This window comes from Nannospalax galili, unplaced genomic scaffold, assembly GCF_000622305.1.
Source record: "Nannospalax galili isolate Female #2095 unplaced genomic scaffold, S.galili_v1.0 scaffold228, whole genome shotgun sequence".
NCBI lineage: Eukaryota > Metazoa > Chordata > Mammalia > Rodentia > Spalacidae > Nannospalax > Nannospalax galili.
The window spans coordinates 726,710-750,021 of NW_008357924.1; the positions used below are offsets into that span (position 1 = coordinate 726,710).

The 23,312-nt window shown below is 43.7% G+C and overlaps 1 protein-coding gene across 4 annotated transcripts in view; it reads right to left on the bottom strand.

The window, feature by feature from the left end:
- The window catches only part of Rpn2 (ribophorin II), a 66,634-nt gene that overhangs the window by 4,667 nt on the left and 38,655 nt on the right, over positions 1-23,312 (bottom strand). For 2 of the 4 annotated variants that reach the window (XM_029557490.1, XM_008855676.3), the window contains exons 10-17: positions 13,666-13,757; positions 11,301-11,415; positions 9,411-9,605; positions 8,140-8,226; positions 5,947-6,042; positions 4,572-4,647; positions 2,466-2,595; positions 992-1,039 (exon numbers count right to left, since the gene is read on the bottom strand). In XM_029557490.1, coding sequence (XP_029413350.1) covers positions 992-1,039; positions 2,466-2,595; positions 4,572-4,647; positions 5,947-6,042; positions 8,140-8,226; positions 9,411-9,605; positions 11,301-11,415; positions 13,666-13,757 — 839 coding nt within the window. The remainder of the gene's footprint in view (positions 1-991; positions 1,040-2,465; positions 2,596-4,571; positions 4,648-5,946; positions 6,043-8,139; positions 8,227-9,410; positions 9,606-11,300; positions 11,416-13,665; positions 13,758-23,312) is intronic. The other 2 variants (XM_029557491.1, XM_008855677.3) reach the window with 1 other exon arrangement.

Consider the following 23,312-nt stretch of genomic DNA (forward strand, 5'->3'; position numbering starts at 1 on the left):
TGCCTCCCAAGTGCTGGGACTAAAGGCATGCGCCACCACGCCTGGTCTTTCCTATTTTCAAAGGATTAAAAATTAGGTGTGCTGGACTTGTTTTGTTTCTTTGGAAGGGAAAGCCATTTCCAAGTCAAGAGGTAAGAGGAGATGTCACTTGGAAATTCAAATACCTCTCCTACTTGTGGGAATAGGGCAGTGTCAGACAACTATGTCCCACAGGCCCAATCCAGATCACCTTGTTTGGGAAGACAATGCTATTGGATGGCTGTCACACCCACTTGTTTGCATGGTCCGTGGCTTTCACATGATAGTGGTGGAGGGAGCTAAGTAGTTGTGACAGACCATCCAGTCTAAGCCTAAAACAAGCATGGACTCTTCAAAGAAACCTTGTCTAAAGAAGCGGATCCATGAAGCAGCATTCTGTCCTGCCCTCCACGCACTACCTCTGCTCCATCCCCACCCTCACAAGAGCACTTGGAAGGAGGTGAGTGCTACTAAATCACCAGTCTGCAACACCCTGAGCTCTAGGCACCTGATTTTGCTGTTGGCTTTGGGTCTATCATTCATAATTGAATCTCACCAAATCACACAATTTGGCCAAACAAAAATTAGTGTTATGGAAAGGCCTAGAAACAGTGACAAGGTGTGCCAGGATTTGCCATGGGACCATCACTTAATGAATTCAAGTGGTTTGGATGGAGCCTGTTAAGAAGTCCAAAATTGGACTTGTCTTATTGTCAACTCTGCTCTCCTACAAAGGGGCTATTGCATATAAAGAGCACCCCATGGGAAAATTACTCCACCAGCTGGGTTGACTCAGGATAGTCCAGTCACAACCTCACTCAGCAAGTTGTAAAATGGCCTCAAAATTTGCTTTGGCATAGGGAGTGGTTGGGAGGAATGAGTGGGCTAAAAACTGGACAGTTACTGACATGCATGAAGTGGGCAATATGGGAAAGGGAGCCTGCTTCTGGGATGAGCTACCCTTCATCTTTACCGTAGTGTCCTATATTTTGCCAATCTACTGCTCTGCTCTGCAGCGATCCTGCCAAAGGAAAGAGGTTTGAGAATCAAGAAAGGACAGTGAGAGAGAAAGTAAGCAGAGGACAGATACAGCAAAACCCAACCAGAGCTTCCATTAGGGCCGCTCCTTTTCCCAGGCAGCGCTTGCTGCAGCACTTGTAAAAATGCTTCTGAATGGGGAACCACTGATCTGGGGATTTTAATCAGCTATGAACTACGATCTCTCTCCAGAAAGGGCACACAATTTAGAATTCCAGATTAGGAATTCCTGCTAAGTGAAGTTTACAGGAAATGGTTTTAACTCCACTCTCTCCTCGATTTATTAGTCTTCCAGAAAATAAGAAGTTAGCAGAGCACAGTCTTTTGGTTCCTTGGGAACCCAGATGGGTCACTGCAAGGGAACAGTGTTCTGCTTTGGAAAAACAACCAAACCACTGGCCTTTCTAGATGCAATGCACAGTGGAGAAGCAAAGGCTGCTGGCACTGAGGGGAGCTCTGGTGGGACCAAGATTACCACAGGGAAGCCAAGGAGGATGTTTGCGCCAGGACCCCAGGGAAGCACTCCAGAAGCTCACAACGGAGACTCAGGTGGAGATGAAACCTCTGCCACTCCCAGCCTTGGTAGTCTTCCTGAGAATGCCCCTCTTTGATCAAACAAACCTAAATGACAGCTAAGTTTGAGGGCATCCTACTGAGTTACAGTCTGTCAGCAAAAGTCCCAGAGGCGAGAAAGCAGGGCACGTCTGAAAATGATTTCTTTCAAAGGTGAAAGCAATTCTGACCTTTTCTTATTGACCTTTGTGTGGCTGAAATCAGTCAGGTTCTAATAAAGTGAAATCAATGAGAAACACCTATGTGACATTTAAATTTGCCTCCAATTCTGTTCTGAACGTCAAGCTGCCACCACATCAAGGTCTGAGCATTTGTCTGACTCTCAAGCTATTTCCTAGGCAGTAGTGTGGGCTCTTAGTAGATGCTCTCTCCTGGGAGCTGCTGGCAAACCTACACAGTTGCTGAGGGGCAGAACACAGACCTATAAATGGGTGGAGGAGCTTTGGCAACATCCAGGGCTCCAGAAGTACCACTCTCATGGGAATGGGAGGAAGGCAGGGCAAGAGAGGATTTTTACAATAATGAACAAGTTAACAACTTTCTACCACATATGTAGTCCATTTTAGTCTACATAATGCAATTATTTCCCCCTCATTCTAATGTGTAAGACACAAATCATTGTGACTTAAAAACATGTACACTAATTGGTCACTAAAGCTGCTTTCTTATTTATTTAAGTCTTATTGCTTCTATAACAGGCTGGATGAAGGTTTTAGACTTCCCACAAGGATGTGAATCATGCTGCCACATATCCTTGGTTTCAGAGCTGGGCTGGCACTGCCAAGACACAAACATCTCTTATCCCACCCTGTAGCTCATTCCATCCCCAGCCTTACCTCTTGACTGCCTGCTGGGCCAGCATCCGATTTCCAGCCAGAAATGTTACACTGCCCAGCACAGCCAGGTACTTCAGAGTCTGGAACATGTTGAGCTGAGTCCAGTAGACATACATGAGCCCCAGCATTGCTACAAGAAGTATCAAGACATCCAATTAAATGAAGCAGTGACAGTGTCCTGGGGGAAGGGGATTAGGAACAGGGCCTGCTGGGTCATAAAAAGGTCTCTATTTTCATTTTTGTTTAATTCTTTTATCTCAATGCCAGAAATCAGATGACTCAATATACTTGCCTCTGAGTCTTGTCCACCAAAACATCTAGAGGTAAAAGATCTGACCTCAGCTACTTTACCCTGATCCACAGTTCTGCTCCCGTCTACTCTCTGCTTCCTTCATGTGTTTATTTTGTTTTTACTTTATAATATTTGGGACTATTTTATGTTCCAAATTATTTTCTTCTCTTTTAAAAAAAATTTATTTTCATTTTATGTGTGTGTGTTTGCCTGCATGTATGTGAGTACAGCACGCGTGTGCAGTGCCCATGGAGGCCAGAAGATGTTAGATCTCCTGAAACTGGAGTTATAGACCATTATTAGCCTCCATGTAGGTGCTGGGAACCGAACCCAGGTCCTCTGCAAGAGCAGCCAGTGCTCTTAACTGCTAAGCTGTCTCTCCACTCTCATGTTTCAAATTCTTAATGAAAGTATTCAGGGTGAAATTAAATGAGTAATTTATTCTCCCTCTCCTCTCCTCTCCTCTCCTCTCCTCTCCTCTCCTCCCCTTCTCTCTCTCTCTCTCTCTCTCTCTCTCTCTCTCTCCTTTTGAGAAATGGTCTCCCTGTAGCCCCAACTGGCCCAGAACTTGCTAGGTAGGCCAGGCTGGCCTCAGTCTCACAGAGATCCATCTGCCTCTGTCTCCCAAGTGCGGTGATTAAAGGTTTAGTAATTTCCTTTTCACTGGAACCATATTAAAGGTGACTTGTCACTGTGGTTGGGAAGCAAGTAACAAGGCCTATGGGAAAAGGCTCAGTAGAAAGAGCTCAGTCTGAGCACTTAGAGCCTTAGGTTTTGGTCTAAGCTCTACCCTTACCAGCTGCTTAGTTTCTGAGTCCAAATTCTCTCACCTGTCAAATGGTTCATACTTCCTGCCCTAATCACCCCCAGCAAGGTTGAATAAAGAGAAATAAACAAGGAAATGCACACAAAAGCACATTAGCAAGAAAGCTGTGGCTCTAAACACATTTCTATTCAGGTTGTGCTCACAGTCTGACCCAGGAGGGCTATCACTCAAGTCCAGTAACTAAGCGGGTGAGAAAGGTCATCCTGCCAGTTCTGCCCAGAGGATGACAGATGAACTACCACAGGGGCACTTAAGCATTTTTGAGGTCATGGGCCACTGTGAGAATCTGATCACAGTTACAGTCTCTCTTTCCCCAGAAAAATCCAGACACACATCTGCCTGGAATGTCAAAGAAATTCTTCTGTGGACCCCTTGAGAAACTATGTACTATGGATGTAGAGATAATGACTTCTGCAAAAAGCAAAGGAATTAAAAATGTTGAAGTTCCCAGTGAGATGCAAAGGTTCAGAATGCCTAACTGATCTGTGAGTTTATTGTCTTGTCATGTTAAGACCGTTTAGGTCCTACGTTTTCAAAAGAACAACGCAGGACGGTGTGTCTTATCGGAAAAGGACTGTTTTCGATAAATGTCCAGACAGAGCCCCCAGCAAATGTGAAGATCGATGTGGTGGAGAAAGATAACCTTTGGAAACTGCATTAATGATCTTCATACAGGAAGACGGCTCAGTGTAAAGCTATGATAAGTGAGTAATCTCTGGAAATGAACTGGGCTATTAAATGAGGGTAAATGGCCTGCCAACAGCCTCCCAGTACAATGAGGCCCAATATAATGATAGCTGTTCTAAACTGATGAGCCAAACAGGTTTATCATCATATTAACTGTCCTAAAAGGCTAGTAGGAAGAGGGAAATGTTATGCTATTAAGCCATTACAGTTAATAGGTTGTGGGTCTACTTAATAGGGCTTTTGCATGAGCAGGCAAAATGTCAGAGGAGGTTAAATGGAATTAGCAGCATGGGACACTTACCAGCATGTCCCAAGTGAAAGATAATGGTGCTAGGAGCAAAAGTGAAGTTGGAGACATTGGCACCAATCCGGATCCACTGAATGATGGAGAAATAAATTGAGAGACATGAGAACTTGAAAGACTGGCAACACATACCATGCCAACACTAACCCAATGAAAGGCCCTAAGGCTTAAAAGTTCATGCATAATAGAAAGACGGAATTTTTCCAAGTGGCAGCTACCCTATTATAAGTTCTCAGGGAGCCGTGCATGGTGGCACATGCCTTTAGTCCCAGCACTTGGGAGGCAGAGACAGGCGGATTTATGTGAGTTCAAGGCCAGCCTGGTCTACATAGGAAGTTCCAGGCTAGCCTCACTGCAGGGAAACCCTGTCTCAAAAAGGCCAAAAGAAAATTTTAAAAATATGTAAGTTCTCAGGAAAAACTCTTCCCTCTGTCTTGTGCTCGAGTAACTCAAACCTGAACATTATTTTTAATGACGACAAAGTCTTTTAGTTTAAAACAGGTGAAATCTTGGAACTGAAAGGTCAGAAATTGCATTTTTGAGGAACTGACACTTCCACTAAGGTTTCTAAGAATTAGTACCATAAGCCTGCGGGCAGGCTGGTAGAGGCAGGCTTTCACTACAGGTGCTGTGCCTTCTGAAATTCTCAAACTCTGATCACTTAATACCAGGTCTGCTTTATGAAAGCTTGTGGCACGCTTTCTAGATGTAGATCAATCAATACTCCTTTTGTTAAAATCAACCAATTGATGTAAAACAGAGGTAAATTTCCAAAAGTAAGAGCTAATTTTTTTGGGGGGGTGTTAAATTTGCTGAACTTTTTCCAAAACAGGACCACACTAAACACACTACCCTTCTTGTTGCTCTCCTCCTTCAATAACACTGTGTTACAGCTGCGTACAGACCTACCAATCTATCAACAACCTGCACTTCACTCCATTGCAGGGGTGGATTAATAACACTGCTGTTAAGAGGACTTTATGTTCACTCCAGTTTTCTGCTCCCAGCAGAGCTGGAATTCACAGCTTGTTCTCCATTCTGATAGCTAACAGCACTGACCTTGCTTTTTTCACACTTGATCTCATCTGAACACTCCTCCACAGCATCTCAGACTATATACTCTTGTCACTGTTAGTAGCTACAAGGAACTTTCTCATGCTCCCTTGTTAATGGATGGGTTTATTTGGCTGCTCACCCAGAGTGGGGAATTTTGGTCATTCTGAAACTTTCTGACCATCAGTTTAAGATACAGCTGCTGGTCCCCTCCAGAGCTAGGCTCAGGACAGAGCACAAAGACCCTTTTGGAATGGCTATATCTGCCATGCCATGCCTAGAGCCAGACACACTGCCCATGCTAATTATGGTGACTCACCAGTGCAAAGAGCAGGAGCAAGGGTGAGAGGATGAGAGCTGTGAATGTATTGGACACCACCGTGGGGGGTCTCTTCTCAGGCTCTCGGAACAGGTGCTGCCAAGAAAAACACCAAAAAGACTTCAAAACGTGCCCTTCTCCCAGGAGGGGCTGCCATGCATACCAGAGACCAAAATGCCAATAATCATGAAGCGAAAATGCCTCCCAGAAGCTGAGCCTTTGGTAACAAGTGGTCACTTGGCCTTATGGCTCTTCTCAAAGATGGTTTCTGAACTTGGAGGCCACCCTTCCCAGGACACTACCATGGTCTCAGTCACTGTCTGGCCAACTTCTACCTCAAAGACTCACTGCCATTTAGATGTTGGAGAACAGAGTCTATCAAGGGGCATCTGGCTTGTGTCAAAGAGGAGGCCCAGGCCTAGAGATGGCCTGTGTGACACACTCAAGGAGGACTTCACAATGCTTCTGGGTTCCTAGATTGTATGTTACTATCCTGCTACATATGGCCAACTGGCAGTAACTCCAACTGACTTTAAAATTGAACAGGGCCTCACTACAGATGGTTCCAACTCAAACTCACTCCTTTATTCCTTCAACACAGCTCTAGGGATGGCCTGAACAAAACTTCTCCCTTGTTCTGATTTACTTCTAGAATGAGACCAGAAAGTCAAATAAGCAGTCCTGATATTTGTTTGACATTTTCTCCTGAGCAATCAGACACAAATTCTGAGCAGCTTACTTCAACAGCATGAGCTAGTGTGAAGAGCAATGACGTAAGAGTTCAGAGACTCTACTTAGGCCCAAATGGATACATTTGACTGTGAAACCAGTGGCAAGTCACTTTACTCTTTGCCTCCGCAGTTTCCAGCTACAGAGTTGGATCACTCTACTGTGCTTGTAAAAGATACTGTAGGAACAAATGAGCTACTCCTAACCTTTTAAAGATTTTTCCTTCAGTGTAGAGCTATGGCTTCTTTTCTACTTGCTGATGCTCAACTAACCCAGCTCTTGCTTGAAGCTCCTGGCCCTAAATTTTCACCTTGGCTCCTCTTTGCTGCCACTGCTTTTAAGGGATTCCTAACGCTATCAATAGTGGCTGCTGCCCGTAGCTCATCTAGCCCCCTTCATCATCATAGATAATCCTGTCATGTAACTGTATTTCACATTCCTATACAATGCCATAACAACATGGAAGGATTTAAAAAGAATCCTTCCACTCTACTCTTTAAGCCCTTATCCTGTATTTTACTACTTGGAACTCATGACTCTCCTATCCCAGCCTTGCCAGTGCTGCGATTATAAGCAGGGGACACCACACCTGACCACTGTCCACGATTTCAGCAGTGCAATGGGAGCAAGAAGCCGGTGTTTAACACTTCACATTTACTCATAAGTGGGTTTCCATGTTACTACTTTATAGCCAGGTCTTATGACTATTAAAGTAGTCCACTGAGTAGATTCATCTCATTTTCCTTAACCAGCACCCACACTGTTTAACAACTGTTGCATATATTTTTTATTTTTATTATCTGTCTTTTTGAGACAGAGTCTCCCTGCAGCCCAGGCTTACCTGAAACTCACTATGTAGACCAGGCTGGCCTTAATCTCATAGACATCTGCCTGCCTCTGCCTCCTGAGTGCTGGGATTAAAGGTGCGTGCTACCATGCTGGGCTTGTTGTGTTTATTTTATAAAGGGTTTCAGAGACATTTTAAAGCCTTTCTTTCTCTACCCATTTGGTCCTCACAGCATTCTATGGACTGACTGGGTAGAGCGTTCTCATTTTGTGTTGCAATGAAAGGAAAAAGGCCCAGGAGAGACAAGGATGAACCTGTTCTTCTAGGTGAGTTTTCCCACTTTAGTCCAATTTATGTAGAGACAGAGACTGACTTGATGATTTACAATTTACTGACATAGAGACAAGTTACACGGTGCTAGAGACTGCCCAGCAGTGGTTGGTGCTCTCTGGGACCTCCCATGGGGTGGGAGTGGGGCCTCTACGTTTGTATGTCCAGCTGGAGGATAGACTACTATTTGCCCTGCCCAATTCCCAGAGTGGCAAGGTTCAAACCATAAAAGTACCCACGCGAAAAGGCTGAAAGGCTAGAGCTACAGTCCAGGGATTTGCTGCCCTTCCTCTATCACTGGGCCCATCTCTCCTCCAGGCTTAGTGGATAACACCAATGGACTATACCTGAATTTCCTGTTTTGGGGTAAAAAGGTTCTGGGACAGGACAGTGGAAGGAGCTTCTTCTTCAGGGAACTTGATAATCACATCAGCCTGAAAAGCAAGAACAGTTTTTAGAGGCATAGGGCAGAGAGGAGGATGAGAAGTCTTCAGCAGCATGATTGTCCTCAACTCCTGTCTATGACCATGACTGAAAATGCTCACACAGTCCAGTCACTTCTGAGCCATTAGCTGACTAATGGAGGCAGTAAAAAAATCTCAAAAACAAGTCAAGTATTTGCTGAAAGTGCCTTTTAGAGCAAGGTTACCAATTCTCTACCAGTATGATAGAAAAAGCCCCATAGAACTGCTTAATACAAAATTCCAGCTGGTACTCTGACTGACACCAAAACTGTGTGGTGTCCCTGGGAAGTGTGATTTAATCTTTACAGATATAAAGAATGAGAAATGAAAATGCATTTTGGATAAAGGTGCCCTGAAGTCCAGGAGGAGTAAAAGAATCATGAACACAACAAGGAAACAGGCAGCTGTCCTTTGGTCCTACATGAGGCCTAGTCCCATGTGATGCTGTATCTGCCCTCTGCCACCCCAGCACTTCCTCCTCTTCTACCAGGCTCAAGCCTCAGAAGAACTGAATTACTCCTAACACATAAGCTGGGCTTCTCTGGAGGCTGTGCCACATGTACCCCAGATACTATTCCAAGCAGATACTATTCTGAATTCCTTGCTCCAAAGTCAAGATGTCTTTCAAGACGTTTTCTGGCATCAGAACTATCAAAAAAAAAAAAAGAAAAAAAGAAAAAAGTGAAGCTTATAGGGGAAGGGTACCACGTGAGCTGTAATATGCCACACAAGTGCTGGTCAGTTTATTAGCATTTTGCACATCTATAATCCACAGCCCTATGTCACCACGAACTGTCACCAGAATTCAAATCTCATTCCCCTTCAAGGCTTAAATAGATCTCAAAGGCCAGGACCGTATCTCTTCATTTACACATCCTCCACAGTGCCCTGAATCTCTTTCCAGTATAAATATTTATAAAAATTCATGGAATGTAAACTCATGAGAGCAAACTTAATTTAATTTGTTCAATCATTACTTATTACACATCTCCTATGTGCTGAGCCACAGTGCATGACTAACCGAACAGCAGGACGCAGGGCCCCAGAGCAAGGCTAGGAAGGAGAGACCTGTGCCCTCAAAAGCAGCTGTCTGTTCAAGCTGTAGTGCAGCTGCCCTCCCCTGACTCAGGTTGAGGGAGCATTCAGACACATACCACATTCCAGAGGATTGGGTTCTTCAAAGTGGCATCTCCAATGATTAGGTAGAGTGTGTAGATGCCAGAGGCAGAATCAAACTCGATCTTTCTTTCAGAGGTGTCCAGTTCAAACTTGTACACATTCTTGTTATCCGGCTCAGCAACAAACACCACCTCCTGGCCAGTCTTCTGGTTATGAAGTCGAACAAATGTCTAGATAGAACAGGAACTCAACTTTTCATTAGATCATTTAAAAAAATCCCTGTGGGGGCCAGGCGTGGTGGCGCACGGCTTTAATCCCAGCACTCGGGAGGTAGAGGCAGGCGGATCTCTGTGAGTTCAAGGCCAGTCTGGGCTTCCTAGTGAGTGCCAGGACAGGCGGGGCTGCTGGGGGGCCCCCGCTCCAAAAGACCAAAAAGAAAAAAAAAAAAAAATCCCTGCGGGGCCAACACTGCATCAGCCAAGCACTCGTGCTGCTGCTCTTTCATCAGTTAGCTCTGGATCAGACCTGCTCAGAAGAGGGGAAGAAGTGACCATCCCATCCTAGTTCTTACTTCAGAAACAACTTTTTGCTAGTGCAAAGAGAAAAACTGAACTTAGGTGTCCAGTCAATTCTTGATGCCTTGGAGGCTGAATGCCCAGTTTGTGATGATTTAAGCCCTTTACTATTGCTGCAATTTCTTCTTCCTGCCAGGCTTCAGCCACTTTGCTACCCAATTAACTTCTTCACCAGACAGTGAAAAGGGAAATGAGGTAGAACTGGAAGAGTCCCATCTTCAATTTCTTAGTGCCTCCAGCTAAGGGTTTAGCAGAGGAGGCTTGAGTATCGTAGCAAGGCAGAGTTCTAACGAACAGAGCAGCAGATCATACAGAACATGGCTCTGAAGAAGAGACCTGGCTCCATTTCTTAAGAGCTGAGCGGGTTACTTAACCTCCTTGTACCTTGATTTCTCCATCTTTAAGGCAGAAAGATTAACTTCTACATGGGGTACATTTATATGAAGATTTTGTAAAAATGTATGCAAAGCCTGTGGTGCAAAGCCTGGGAAATAGAGCCACTAACCAAACAATAGCTAACTAGCCTCACTAAAATGTTCTTAGGCCTAATCACTTCATCCCTTTTGTGGCACAGGAAACCGTTTCATGTCAATGTGTATTAGAACTGCAACAAAACTTAATATCCACTCACAGCTTTTCTTTCAAGGGTTTCAAAATAAAGAATTCAACAAGGCAGGTGGGTGGCTCCAACTTACAGATCACAAGGCAAGAGCATTAAATCAGTTGCCATGGTCACACAGCTAGTGCTGGACCTACACAAAAAAACATAGATCTCATTTGTGATTCTACACATCAAATGGTTAGGGGAAGGAAGGAGCCCACTGAGGTGGAGCATCCCGACTATACTAGCTTTGTCTAGAAGTGGGATTCAGGAGCCTGGATGCCTCATCTTCCTCCTAGAATAGTTAAGTGCAAGTGCTGCCATACTTAATGGCAAAATTCCACATCTACCTGAGAAGTCTTAGAGACACAGATTTCTAAAGGAATCAGAGAAGAGGGTCCAGTTAAAATTTCTTTAGATATCCCTGCCCAACCCTAATCCTCCCAATTCAGTCTTCTCATTTCTTCTCTTCATTTTCTTTCCTGGTGATATGTGGTTGGCAAATGTCTTTCTGGGAAAGAATGAGGAAAAGCTGAGGGATTAAAGTGTTTAAAGGTCAGTTAGCTTGAACAAAGGGCCCTGGCTAAGCTGCCTGAAGTTTGAAGTAGAAGGGAGAAAAGCAAGGAACTGCTAGGACTGTGGCCCTAAGGGCACAGGTACAGCAGCTGCAGCATGAGAAACAGAAGCAAGGTCTGCAAGTAAGTCCACTTGCATCTGTACTGGGAAAGCAGTAGGGGCTTTGTCCTGACCTGGTGAGGGGTGAGCTCAGCACCAGTGTTCACATCTACGAGCTGGAAGAACAAGGCGAAATTCTGGTGGCTGTCTGCGATGAATGTGCCCTTGGCTTTGGCTGGGTAGGTCACCCTAAAAGAGACATTATAGACTTAGTCTTCAGACAGGATCTAAGAACAGGCAAGGATATAACCTTCAGGTTATTGCCAAATCTTCCCTTCCCCAGCTTACTACTGCTGTGATGGATCAACTAACGTACAGAAGTGTCTCTGGTCTAGAGGCAAAGTGGATCAATAAAGTCAGGACTGAAAAAATTTTGTTTGGTTTTCTTTTTGGTGGTGCTGCAGACGGAATCCATCGCCTCAACAGGCTAAGCAAGGTCAACTAGAAAGTTTGACCAGACCACTAAGCAACATTCCCAGCCTCAAGTCAGGACTGAGAAAAGTAGAGAGAAAACTTTAATTAGGGTCTGGGGAAAATGCTCAATGCAGAGTTTGTATCTCCAAGCTTTTACTTCAATGATCTATGCTCTCAACCAAATCTACTCAGGTGCCTGGGAGCCCACATGCACCTCTATAGGGCTGGCAGAACTGCAGGGAAATAATTGTGGGTTGATGCTAACAGCATGTGAGGTCAGTAGACATGCTAGGAGAATGGGATGCAAAGGAAAAAAGGAAACACTGAACTTTTTTTTTTTAATCTTTATTTCTTATATTTATTTTTCTGCCCTGAAATTGGGTTTAAAAAGTCATTTTCCTTAAAAGGCAGACTTGATGAGGAAAACTGTTCTGTCCACGCCTCTCTCCTGGAACTTAAGGGAAAGGTGGCCAAGGGATTAATACGCTAAATGGTTACAGAGCTCACACCTGGCTTTGTTTCATACTCTGGGTTTATATTTATTCATGAAGACCAACTCTTCATTTCTACAGAGAACTAAACTCTGCAAAGCACCTTTTGTTTGTTTGTTCTTTTTGAGACAGGGTCTTCCTACAGCCCCAGCTGGGCTGAAACTTACAATGTAGACCAGGCTGGCCCTGAACTCAGAGATCCATCTGCCTCTGCCTCCCGGAGTGCTGGGATTAAAGGTGTGCGCAACCAAGCCTGGCTGCAAAAGCACTTTTATAGATATTATTTCAGTGCATTCTCAAATAACTGCTCTTATCTCCAATATCACTTCAGTATTAATCAAGTCAGAGACAGAAAGTTCAGCTCTACTTAAAGGAGTGAGGCTGACTTCCAGTCTCCAGCTTACATCCTCTACTTTCAAAACAGTCTCAGGGTTCATTTGCCTCTATAGCCATTCCATGTTGGAATCTGAACTAAAGCCAGAGATACAGATGAGCTCCTCCCCAAAAAAAGATCAAGGGGAGGCAGAAAAATGGGCTTTATTAGGCGATCTGGTCAGCTCTGATCAATTGTTAATGGTTACCTAAAAGAAGATTCTAGGGGCTGGAGAGACGGCTCAGCAGTTAAGAACACTGGCTACTCTTGCAGCTCTTACAGAGGACCTGGGTTTGATTCCCAGTACCCACATGGGGGCTAAAACTGTGCATAAATTCAGTTCGGGGGATCTGATGTGCTTGCATTGCACAACACAGGTACACTTACATTCATCCAGGCAATACACTCATACGCAAAAAAATGAACTATTTTTTAAAAAAAAGAAAGAAAAGATTCTGAAGCTGTGTCTTAGTTAAGCAGGAACAAGTGCTATGACTCATTAGCAATGTTTTCCAAGAATGAAGTGTGTGTGTAGTCTTAGTGCTAGTTCTAAGGCTTTCTAACTGATTTCAGACCCAGCAGGGGCCAGAGAAAGTTGCCATGAGGCCATACCAAAAGCAAATTCAGGACTTTGAAGAAAAGATTGCAAGAAAATAGCCAGGTGTGGCGCACACCTTTAATCCCAGCAGGTCAGCCTGGTCTACACAGTGAGTTCCAGGCCAGCTGGGGCTATAAGGAGACTCTGTCTCAAACAGATCAAAAAAAAAAAAAAAAAAAAAGGATTGCACTAAAATATAAATACATTGCTTTCTTCATTGAGAATATTTCCTTACTTAAACAATTGTCATCTGAGCTACATAATATGAATGTCACAGTTGGCTCAATCAAGACTTATAATCCTGAGTAAGTTCCTTATCTCAATGTAGAAGGTAAGAGAGTTGGCTCAAGAACTGACTTGTATAAATAACTACCAAATCTACTTAGATGCTCAGCAGAATCCTTAGAGCAGTATCAATGGGAGTATAGTGTCTTGAATTTGGGGCAGAGTGGGAGGACTACCACCACAGAAATGCCACCAGGAGGGACATGGTGCCTGCACATGCTCTTTTCAGCTCTGAAGATTGGGTGGGGTTCCCAGTGCCCATGTAGCATCCCACTTACCGGGTGGTTTTTGGTGCAATGCTCTGATCCTTATCCACAGTAGAAAGATCAACATTTGTGATTCCAACTTCAGTGGAGATCTTGACTCTAAGCTACAGCAAAACACAGACGATATCCATCAAGTCAACTGGTGGGGTATGAAAAGAGCTACTATGTGTATGAGAGACCTGAGTAACTCCATCTTGGATAAAACCTCCATAGGACTGACCCAGCCCTGGGCCCTGTTCCAAGAAAAACCACAATACTTGGAACAGACAGAGAACAACTCCCCTGCCAACAGTCAATTAACAAGGGACAGGAAGGAACCTAAACGTCCAGATATCTTTTCAGATTTCCTGAAGCCAGCAGTTTATGGTTTGGCACTGGGCTGCAACCAATCAGATGTTTGCCAGGCTGAAGACCCCTTACTCCCCTACTTGCTGACCTTGCTGAAATAAACCTATAAAAACCTCTGTCACCCAAAGCAAGGGGTCTCACATCTGAGATCCGCTGAGTCGATGACAGAGTGGACCCAAGCTTAAGCTTGCAACAATAAAAGAACCCTTGTGTGTTTGCATCAGTCAGCTCCTTGGTGGTCTTTGGGGTCTCGTGAACTGGGCACAACATGTACACCCAAAGTTCTCCTTTTTATCTTTTTTTTTTTTTGGTCTTTGAGATAGGGTCTCCCTGTAGCTCCGGCTGGCCTGGAACTCGCTATGTAGACCAGGCTGGCCTCAAACCCACAGAGATCTACTTGTCTCTGACTCCTAAGTGCTGGGATTAAAGGTGTGCACCGTCAAGCCTGGCTCATTTTTTTTTTTTTGGACACAGGATCTCACTATATAACCCTGGCTGGCCTTGAACTCATCGATATCTGTCTACCTCTACCTCCTGAGTGCTGGAATTAAAGGCATGTGCCACCATGCCCAGATTTCTGGTTTTCTTTGGTTTCTTTCTTTCTTTCTTTGGAGATACAGGCTCACATGGCCTAGGCTGGCCTTGAATTATGGAGCTGACGATGACCTTGAACTCCTGATTCTCCTGCCTTCATCTCCTGAATGCTAGGAGTAGTGTGCGACCACATCTTGTTTTATGTGGTGTTAGAGATTGAACCCAGGGTTTTATGCATGCTTGGCAAGCACTCTACCAGCTGAACTACCTAAACTTTCTAAACTACCTAAAATTTTCTTCTCTTAAAGGTGAATAAAGGTGAATTTTCCTCTCTTAAAGGCAGGAAAAGAATTCTAGGACAGGAGTCTTAAGGATCATAGCAAAAGTGATCCATCCAACTAAGTGGTATTCTCACCATTCCCACCCTGAGGCCTAAAAGGTACTTCCTTGATTCTTGTCCCTTCTTCCCTTTTTGGGCTATGGTTTGGTTTTATATACCGCCCCTCTAACCCCGTCTTTTTTGACACAGGGTCTCTCTGTGGAAGAACTCACTCACAGAACTCACTATGTAGTCCAGGCTGGCCTTGAACTCAGAGATCAGCCTGCCTCTGCCTCCCAAATGCTGGGATTAAAGGTATGCCCAGCTTGGTGGTATATATTTTAAAAGGAAAGAAAAAGGGGGAAGAATAACAAGAAAGTAGTAGATCTTTTGTAATGTGTCTTTTAAAATAAATATGGGAGAATTACTTATACAGCAATGTTTAAATAATTCATGCTTGTAAGTACTCCCATGGTGGAAAGATCTAATTATTCACAGTGGAAAGTACTAAGATTGACTTAGTATTTACTCTATGAAAGTCATTGGTTTTGTAAGATTATCTCATTTAATCTTTACAATAATTAGTAAGGTAGTAATGTTTCAGATGAGGAAACTAAAGGGTGGAGATATGTTGCACATTCATGCTTGGGTACTCAAAATCCACATGCCTAGGTACTTTGCGATCAGCCTCCTACCAATACTTTGTGCCAAGGAGTAACTCTGCCTACAAAGACCTAAGATCCTGTGGTAGTTCTCCGCGCTGCTCACCAAGTAGTTCTCATTCTTATACATGGAGGTAGAATTCTACTTACTGCCTTTGTTCCCTTGGAGTCACATTATGGGTACACAACTTGTTCTGGCCAATGAAATGTGAGCAGAAGTGAACCATATCATTTCTTGGTGGAAGCCTTAAGAATCTATGTGGCTCTCTTTAACATGGTCATAGACAATGTCCAGACATAGGCTTGCTCCTTCAGCCAGGCTTCTGGAATAAGGATGACAGGAAGCAGAGGCTCCAACTAACTCACTAAAGACACCTATCATAGGCAGAAAAGAAACCAGGGCTGCTTTAGCAAGTGAGATCTGGAGTTTGTTATAAAAGCAAACCAGACCATCTTGAGTCTTCCCTCATACACATTTTCAAAAAGAGGAGCTAGCTAATGCCAGGAAGTAAGAAAATTTAAAGTTAGGTTAAAATAAACGTAAATTTCCAAAAGAGACAGAAAACATGTGAAAAGTCTATTCACTAGAAAATTTTGAGTTAAAACCTAAGTTTGAGTGTGCAAATTATCCACACCCAATAAGCTTTTATGTGCAAACACATCTGTGAGCCTTCCAAATATATGATAGGCTTGAGTGTAACACTTAGGGGAAATTCTCATCAAATTCAATGGTTTACATAAGTCAGGCTCAAGTACAAAGAAGGCAGGCTGGGCAAGTAATAGAGAGCTTCAGTATTTTTCTAAAAGGCCACATCAAGGTGTGACTGCCTCAAACCAAGGGGAATAAAATTCAAAGGGATAAAAATAGCCATCAAATAATTATTTTTAACAGTCTTCTCTCCTGATTCAATAACTTTTGTGACAGTGGCTTCAATTATCTGGTTGAATAGGGCTTTTGGTTTTGCTTGAGTAAACTTTTGAATGTAGAAGATTTATTATTAGCAGCTGCTAAGACATTATTATCTACTTCTAAATACACAGTAACTTACTGGCAGAATTGTATTTGGCATCATCATCTGCCAATCAGATGGGGCAAATGGGTGGTTTTGGCAGTAGAAGGAGGGCAAGAGGGCCATAAAATGAAATAGGTGACCCATGGAAAGAACGAGGAGGCTTTACTCCGGCTCACTGAGCTCTCCAAATATATTCGCCTCTCACAATGTTCAAAACCAGAGCAAGCTTTGCTATATACGAAGCTCGGCCTAGAGAGCAGAGAGATACTCAGCATTTCTGTCTTTGTTTTTTTTTAAAAAAAGATATTTTTGCCAGGTGTGGTGGTGCACGCCTTTAATCCCAGCACTTGGGAGGCAGAGGCAGGCAGTTCTTTGTGAGTTCGAGGCCAGCCTGGTCTACATAGTGAGTTCCAGGACATCTGGGGCTACAGGGAGATCCTGTCTCAAAAAGACCAAAGAAGAAAAAAAAAGAAAAAAGAGATAAAAAGATATTTTATTTATTATTTTTATGTGTATGAGTGTATTGCCCGCATGTATATAAGTACACCTGTGTCATACAATGTCCACAGAGGACAGAAGAGGGTGTCGGATCCCCTGGAAATGGAGTTACGGACAGTTGTTAGCTGCCATATGGGTGCTGAGATTCAAACCCGGTCTTCCATAGGAACAGCCAGTGTTCTTAAGTGCTGAACCATCTCTCCAGCCCTCAATATTCAGCATTTCTATCTAATGACAAGCAACTAGAAGACTCAAGTAAAGAAGCTGCCTAAGAGCTGTGAGCAATGCATCTGACAAGAAAGTTTTCTTCACAATCCTCAAGTGAATGGAGCACCTAGGTGCAGGGGAAATATAGAGATGGTGATATACATGTCCTGTCCCACATGAAAGTCTCACATCTTGGCTGCTTTAATAGAGGGATGTACAAAAGGGCTTTGAAAGTGCAGAGGAGGGAACTGTAACCCAAGTCTGCCTGGGTATGGATAACTGGGGAGAGGGAAACAGTCCAAAGCAAGAAGGCTAAAAAGGAGGTTGGGAGGACTCAGGCAGTCTTCTAATTTTGGGAGAGGCAGGAAATGAATCCATGCTATAAAAATAATCTTAGTCGGACATGATGGCACACGCCTTTAAACCCGGCACTTGGGAGGCAGAGATAGGCAGATCTCTGTGACATCAAGACTAGACTGATCTACAACATAGTAAGTTCCAGGTCAGCTGGGGCTGCAGGGAGACCCTGCCTAAAAAGACAAAAAAAAAAAAAAAAAAATCACTGGGTGTGGTGGCACATGACTTTAGTCCCAGCACTTGGGAGGCAGAGGCAGGCAGATCACTGTGAGTTCAAGGCCAGCCTGGTCTACACAGTGAGTTCAGGTCGGCTGGGACTACAGGGAGACCCTGTCTCAAAAAGACAAAAAAAAAAGTCTTCAAGTTAACCACTTGGCAATCTTCTATCAACATTAACCAGATAATTCTTCCTTTATATGAATCTTTCTCTTAAGGATGAATTAATTTAATCTGTAAATGTGATCATGAAATTATCATTCTACCTAAATGTCCATAAATAGGAGACTAACTAAACAATGGCACATGCACTCTATAAATTACTATGGAGCAATTTAAAAGAACGAGGTAGGTAAACAGAGAGGAAGCTATTACCATCTTGTGACTACACAATCTAGTAGTGGAATTATATTTTGTGTCATTGCCTTGGGGTGAGTCTAGGTAGCAGGGTAAACTGAAGCAGGAGTGCTCAGGGGTGAGGACTGGTAGGACTTTCAGTTAACGGACTCCCAAGGGGGAAAGCTGGGAGCCTCTACTTTGTGCTAAAAACATATAACTACTTATCAAATGACCCCTTCTGTGCTGTCCACAACAAAGGACATGTTTATTGTGTTTTGCATCTTTTACTTTTTCTTTGGAAATCACTAATGACAGATTTCTCTAAGAAAAAGCACTGAGTAGAAGGGATAGGAGAAGACTCATGTTTCATTGTAGCTTTCTGGACTTTGTAAAAACGTAAACCACATGCATATTTTACTTATTTTTAAAATACGGGAATAATCTGGGCAATATGGAACATATAAAGTTTTTTTTTTTTTTTTTTTCGGTCTTTTTGAGACAGGGTCTCCCTGTAGCTCCAGCTGGCCTGGAGTCACTATGTAGACCAGGCTGGCCTTGAACTCACAGAGATCCGCCTGCCTCTGCCTCCTGAGTGCTGGGATTAAAGGTGTGCACCACCATGCCTGGCAAGTATTTTTTTTGATAGAAGGAAGAGTTTATTGGCCTTACAGTTCCAGAGGGATTAGAGTCCTTCATGGCGAGGAGGCATGGTAGCAGGAGGCACATGGGGCAGAAAGCTCAGCACTTACATATTCCAGCAGGTACAGGAAGCAATGAGAACTAGACTGAAGTGGGCAAGTTATATATTCTCAAAGTCCTCCTTCAGTGAAGTGCTTCCTCCAACAGGGGTCACACCTCTAAAGGTTCCATGACTCTCCCAAAACAGTGGGGGACATTCCTCATTCACATCATGACATTCCATTCCTTGGCTCCAGAGGCTCATGACCATATCATAATACATTTAGTTCAACTTTAACGGACCCATAATCTTTAACAGTCTGAATACTATTTGAAAGTCCAAAGTCCAAAGCCTCTTCTGATACTCAAGGCAATCTCTTAACTGTAAGCCTGGCTCCAGAGGCAGCCAGAACAGAAAGCTGAGTGCTCACGTCTTCAAGCAGGCACAGGAAGCAGGTACATATATTCTTTATATATGTTTTTGTATTTAAAAAAAGTGGTGGCACACACCTTTAGTCTTAACACTCAGGAGGCAGAAGCAAGTGGATCGCTATGAGTTCAAGGCCAGTCTGGTCTACATAGTGAGTTCCAGGCCAGCTGGGGCTATAGGGAGACCCTGTCTCAAAAAAGACACACACACAAAAAAAGTATCAAGCAAAAATTTCAGTGCCCAGTGAGATATCTCCCTATGAGATGTTGTTCAGGAAGGCCTCAGAGGCTCCCCAAACAACACAGGGCATTGTTATTACTTTTGGTTGTGCACCAGTACTAGACGGTAAAACCCTATTGCTGATAACATCCTACAGAACATAGAGAAATCAAGCTGGAATTGAACTGGAAGCTTCCTCCCTGCTGGCTAGCTTTCATAGCTGGAAGGTACTATAACAGGCAACTGAGGAGGAAAATTCATCAATGGTCTTAACCAGCAATAAACCTTGAGTGCTGTAATACCGACCTGTCAGGCAAGATGTGCCCACTAGTACAATAGTGGCATGACTAGTATGGGGAGGGGGTAACCAACCCCTTTCTGAGTGGATCTGAGGTCCACTCCACAGGAGGGAATTTATGCCCAGTACCACAGAACTCATCAAAAAGTCTGACTGTGGAGCTCACAGGCCCTAGGGAAGAACTTACAACTGTTGTCTTGGTAACTAGACATGGTATCAAGCTGCCTTCTAAATATTCCTAGTCATAGACAAGTGTTACTCTTAGCCTTGATAGAGAAGCTTCTTTTAGGTTGGGCGTGGTGGCACACACCTTGTAAGTTCAAGGCCAGCCTAATCTACATAGTAAGTTCCAGGCCAGCTGGGGCTATACAGAGACCCTGTCTCAAAAAGATAAAGATATATATATATATATATAGAGAGAGAGAGAGAGTAGATTAGTAGAAGGAACATTGCGTCCATGTTACTGAAAGCAATTTGTGGAATCGATGGAATCCCGATCAGAATCCCCATAACATTCTTCACAGACACAGAGAACAAATAATTCTATTCCTGGATAGTGAAAGCAAAAGAATAATGGTCGAGAGCTTCCTGTCTAAAAGATAAAGATATATATATATATATATATAGAGAGAGAGAGAGAGAAGCTTCTTTTTACAGCCAGCAGTGGTGAACACAGAGACTCATGGTTGCTCAAGGTGCTGAGACTAAGCAACTACTGAGTGTTCATCCCTAAACGAGGCACCTATATCACCCCTTCCAAGGCTCAGGGAACACTATGGAGTGGGTGGTGGAGGATGTAAGAGCTGGATGATGGGGAGGAGTGCTGTGAAATGCTATTGCTGGATATCACATGGCCATTGCAATCATGAACTCACACCAGCTGTGGCTGCCTATACAGGGCCCACAAGTTATGGGGCCCTACCCCTCCCTGGGGAACTATTGACTACAGATGGATGCTAGAGGAGAGGACTCATTGTCTTCAGTGGTGTAGCTACTGTTGAATCCCCCCATGTTCCAGTGGATAGCTCCAGACTCATGTTCATATAGAAGGCCCTGGTTAAACTCAGTGGTTCACAAAACAAAAAGACATAAAAGTGGGGTGGGGACCCATAGGGAGGAGGGGGTTTGACAAGGGCAGGAAGGGGAGAGGAGCAGGAGAGGGGATAAATGTAATCAGAATGCTTTATATACATGTATGAATTTGTCAGACAAACTTAATAAAAAAAGTATCACCCAGCTGGGCATGGTGGTGCACGCCTTTAATCTCAGCACTTGAGGCAGAGGCAGGCGGATCTCTGTGAGTTCCAGGCCTGCCTGGTCTACACAGTGAGTTCCAGGTCAGCTGGGGCTACAGGGAGACCTTGTCTCAAAAAGGCCAAAAAAAAGCATCACCCAATAAATATGTTCAAAATAATCATTCTTCTCAGTGATCGGACATAAACAGATGTTTAAAGATTGTACAAGGCTCATCAGTGTATCTTAACCATAGGAATAAGGAGCCAAGGAAGCCATCAACATCAGGTATAGACTCCTAACTAACTCTGGGTAGTGACTCAGCCACCTAGGCCTGTCAATCAGGGTTCCACTGTGTGTGTGTTCTGAAGAACAATGACACCATGAGCATTCCTAGACTATACAGACACATGGTGTGAACACAAGGGCAAACTGCAGTAAACTGAAGTAATTTTGGTTTGTTCTTCTATTCTAAAAGGCTGCCAAGTAACAGCTTATTTTGCTGCACAGAAACAGTATAGGGTTGTTAGTGAATAGAGACGGTTTAAAACAAATCCTTTGGTTCCTAAAATATCATTACCAATGGATCTCTGCAAACATTCAAATGCAAACTGAACAATAAAAACCATCACAACCTTTTTCAAGTCCTGTTTTAACAGTGCAGTGTAGCTGCTCCTCCCTTCAAACCAACACTGTAGGGTTAATTTTCACAACAGGAAAAGGGACCAGTTTCTCCACTTTAACTGCAGTTGAGCCTGCTTTACACAGGATCATTTGCTTGCACTGCATGCTACATACATCTCAGAAAATGTTTTAACATTGGGATATGCAGGCTTTCTTCTGGGAGTAATAACCCCGTTTAGATTATTGCTGTCAAAAATGATGGTGCATTAGGGGCAATTAACGTCAATGAAAACTTCCAAAACCTGTGCTTCTCCCAACAGCCAGTCCAATGTCAACGAGTGCTATCACAAGCTTCTACATCAAACCACTGTTAATGTACTCTGACCAAGGTCAGCATCTCCAAGGGGGAACAGGACTTGCTGACCTGCTCTCAGGTCCTAAGTATAACTATTACTGAAATTACACAGTAAAGCTGCATATATGGCAAAAATTAGAGCATATGCATGTATACACACACACACACACACACACACACACACACACACACAGAGCAAGCTCTAATGTGATAATGGGGGAAAGAAATTTTGCAATGCTTACTCTATCACTGGGAAGGACAACAAATGACCTCAATAAGGACTGATCACCATCGCATGAGCAACAGCTATTAGACATCTGTGCTATTTTGCTCTTCATTTTTCCAACAACCACAGAAACACTTGGACAAACACTAGATTTTATGTTACAAAAAGCAAAGCTGTTACAATAATCAAGACAGGAGGATGAAGGGAGGTACTCACTTCAGGCACGCTGTCTTCTTCCCTTCCCTGCCTTTCCCAGTTGAAACCTACCTTAATTTAAAAAAAATCAGTGTAAGAGAGCAGACCACCAGAGAGTTCTGGCCTCCTTCTGGCCTCCCTCTGGCAGAGGGCCAGAGAACACAGGGGACTGCCTGAGAGGCCCCGATCCTGCCTCCATGTGGTGGTGAGCTTCCCCTAATTGTGCCATATTCATCTGTGAGGCCCCTCCCAAGGCCTCAGATATGGCTTTGGTAGGCTAAGGCTGAGATCCTAGCAGACAACCTGCGAGGGTGGACGGCCTGAGAGCACCTGGATTCTGCCTCCACAGCATAAAGGAAGCCTGAGTGTATCTGACTGGAGCCTGAATTGGGCTTCTGTGGGTACTCCTGAATAGCTGATCTGAAGCCATCAGTTCCCTTCAAATTAAACCTGAGAGAACCTAAATCCTGTACAAACCAGCTTTACATAACCAATAAAAAAAGGATCTAGGCACCCAGATAATATTTCAACTTAATTCTCATATCAGAATCACAAACAGAAGAAATTCACATGCCAAAATCACAATGAAAGAATAATAAAATGGAAAGCCAAAACACTATGTCCCAGCCAAACTCCACCAATCCTGTAGAAGAGTTCTACAAGGAGAACCCCCTAGAGATAACCCAGGACACTGAATTTAAAAGGACAATCATAGCCGGGCGTGGTGGCGCACGCCTTTAATCCTAGCATTTGGGAGGCAGAGGCAGGTGGATCTTTGTTCAAGGCCAGCCTGGTCTACATAGTGAGTTCCAGGACAGCTGGGGCTACAAGGAGACCCTGGCTCAAAAAAAGACAAAAAATACCAAAACAAACAAACAAACAAACAAACAAACAAACAAACAAACAAA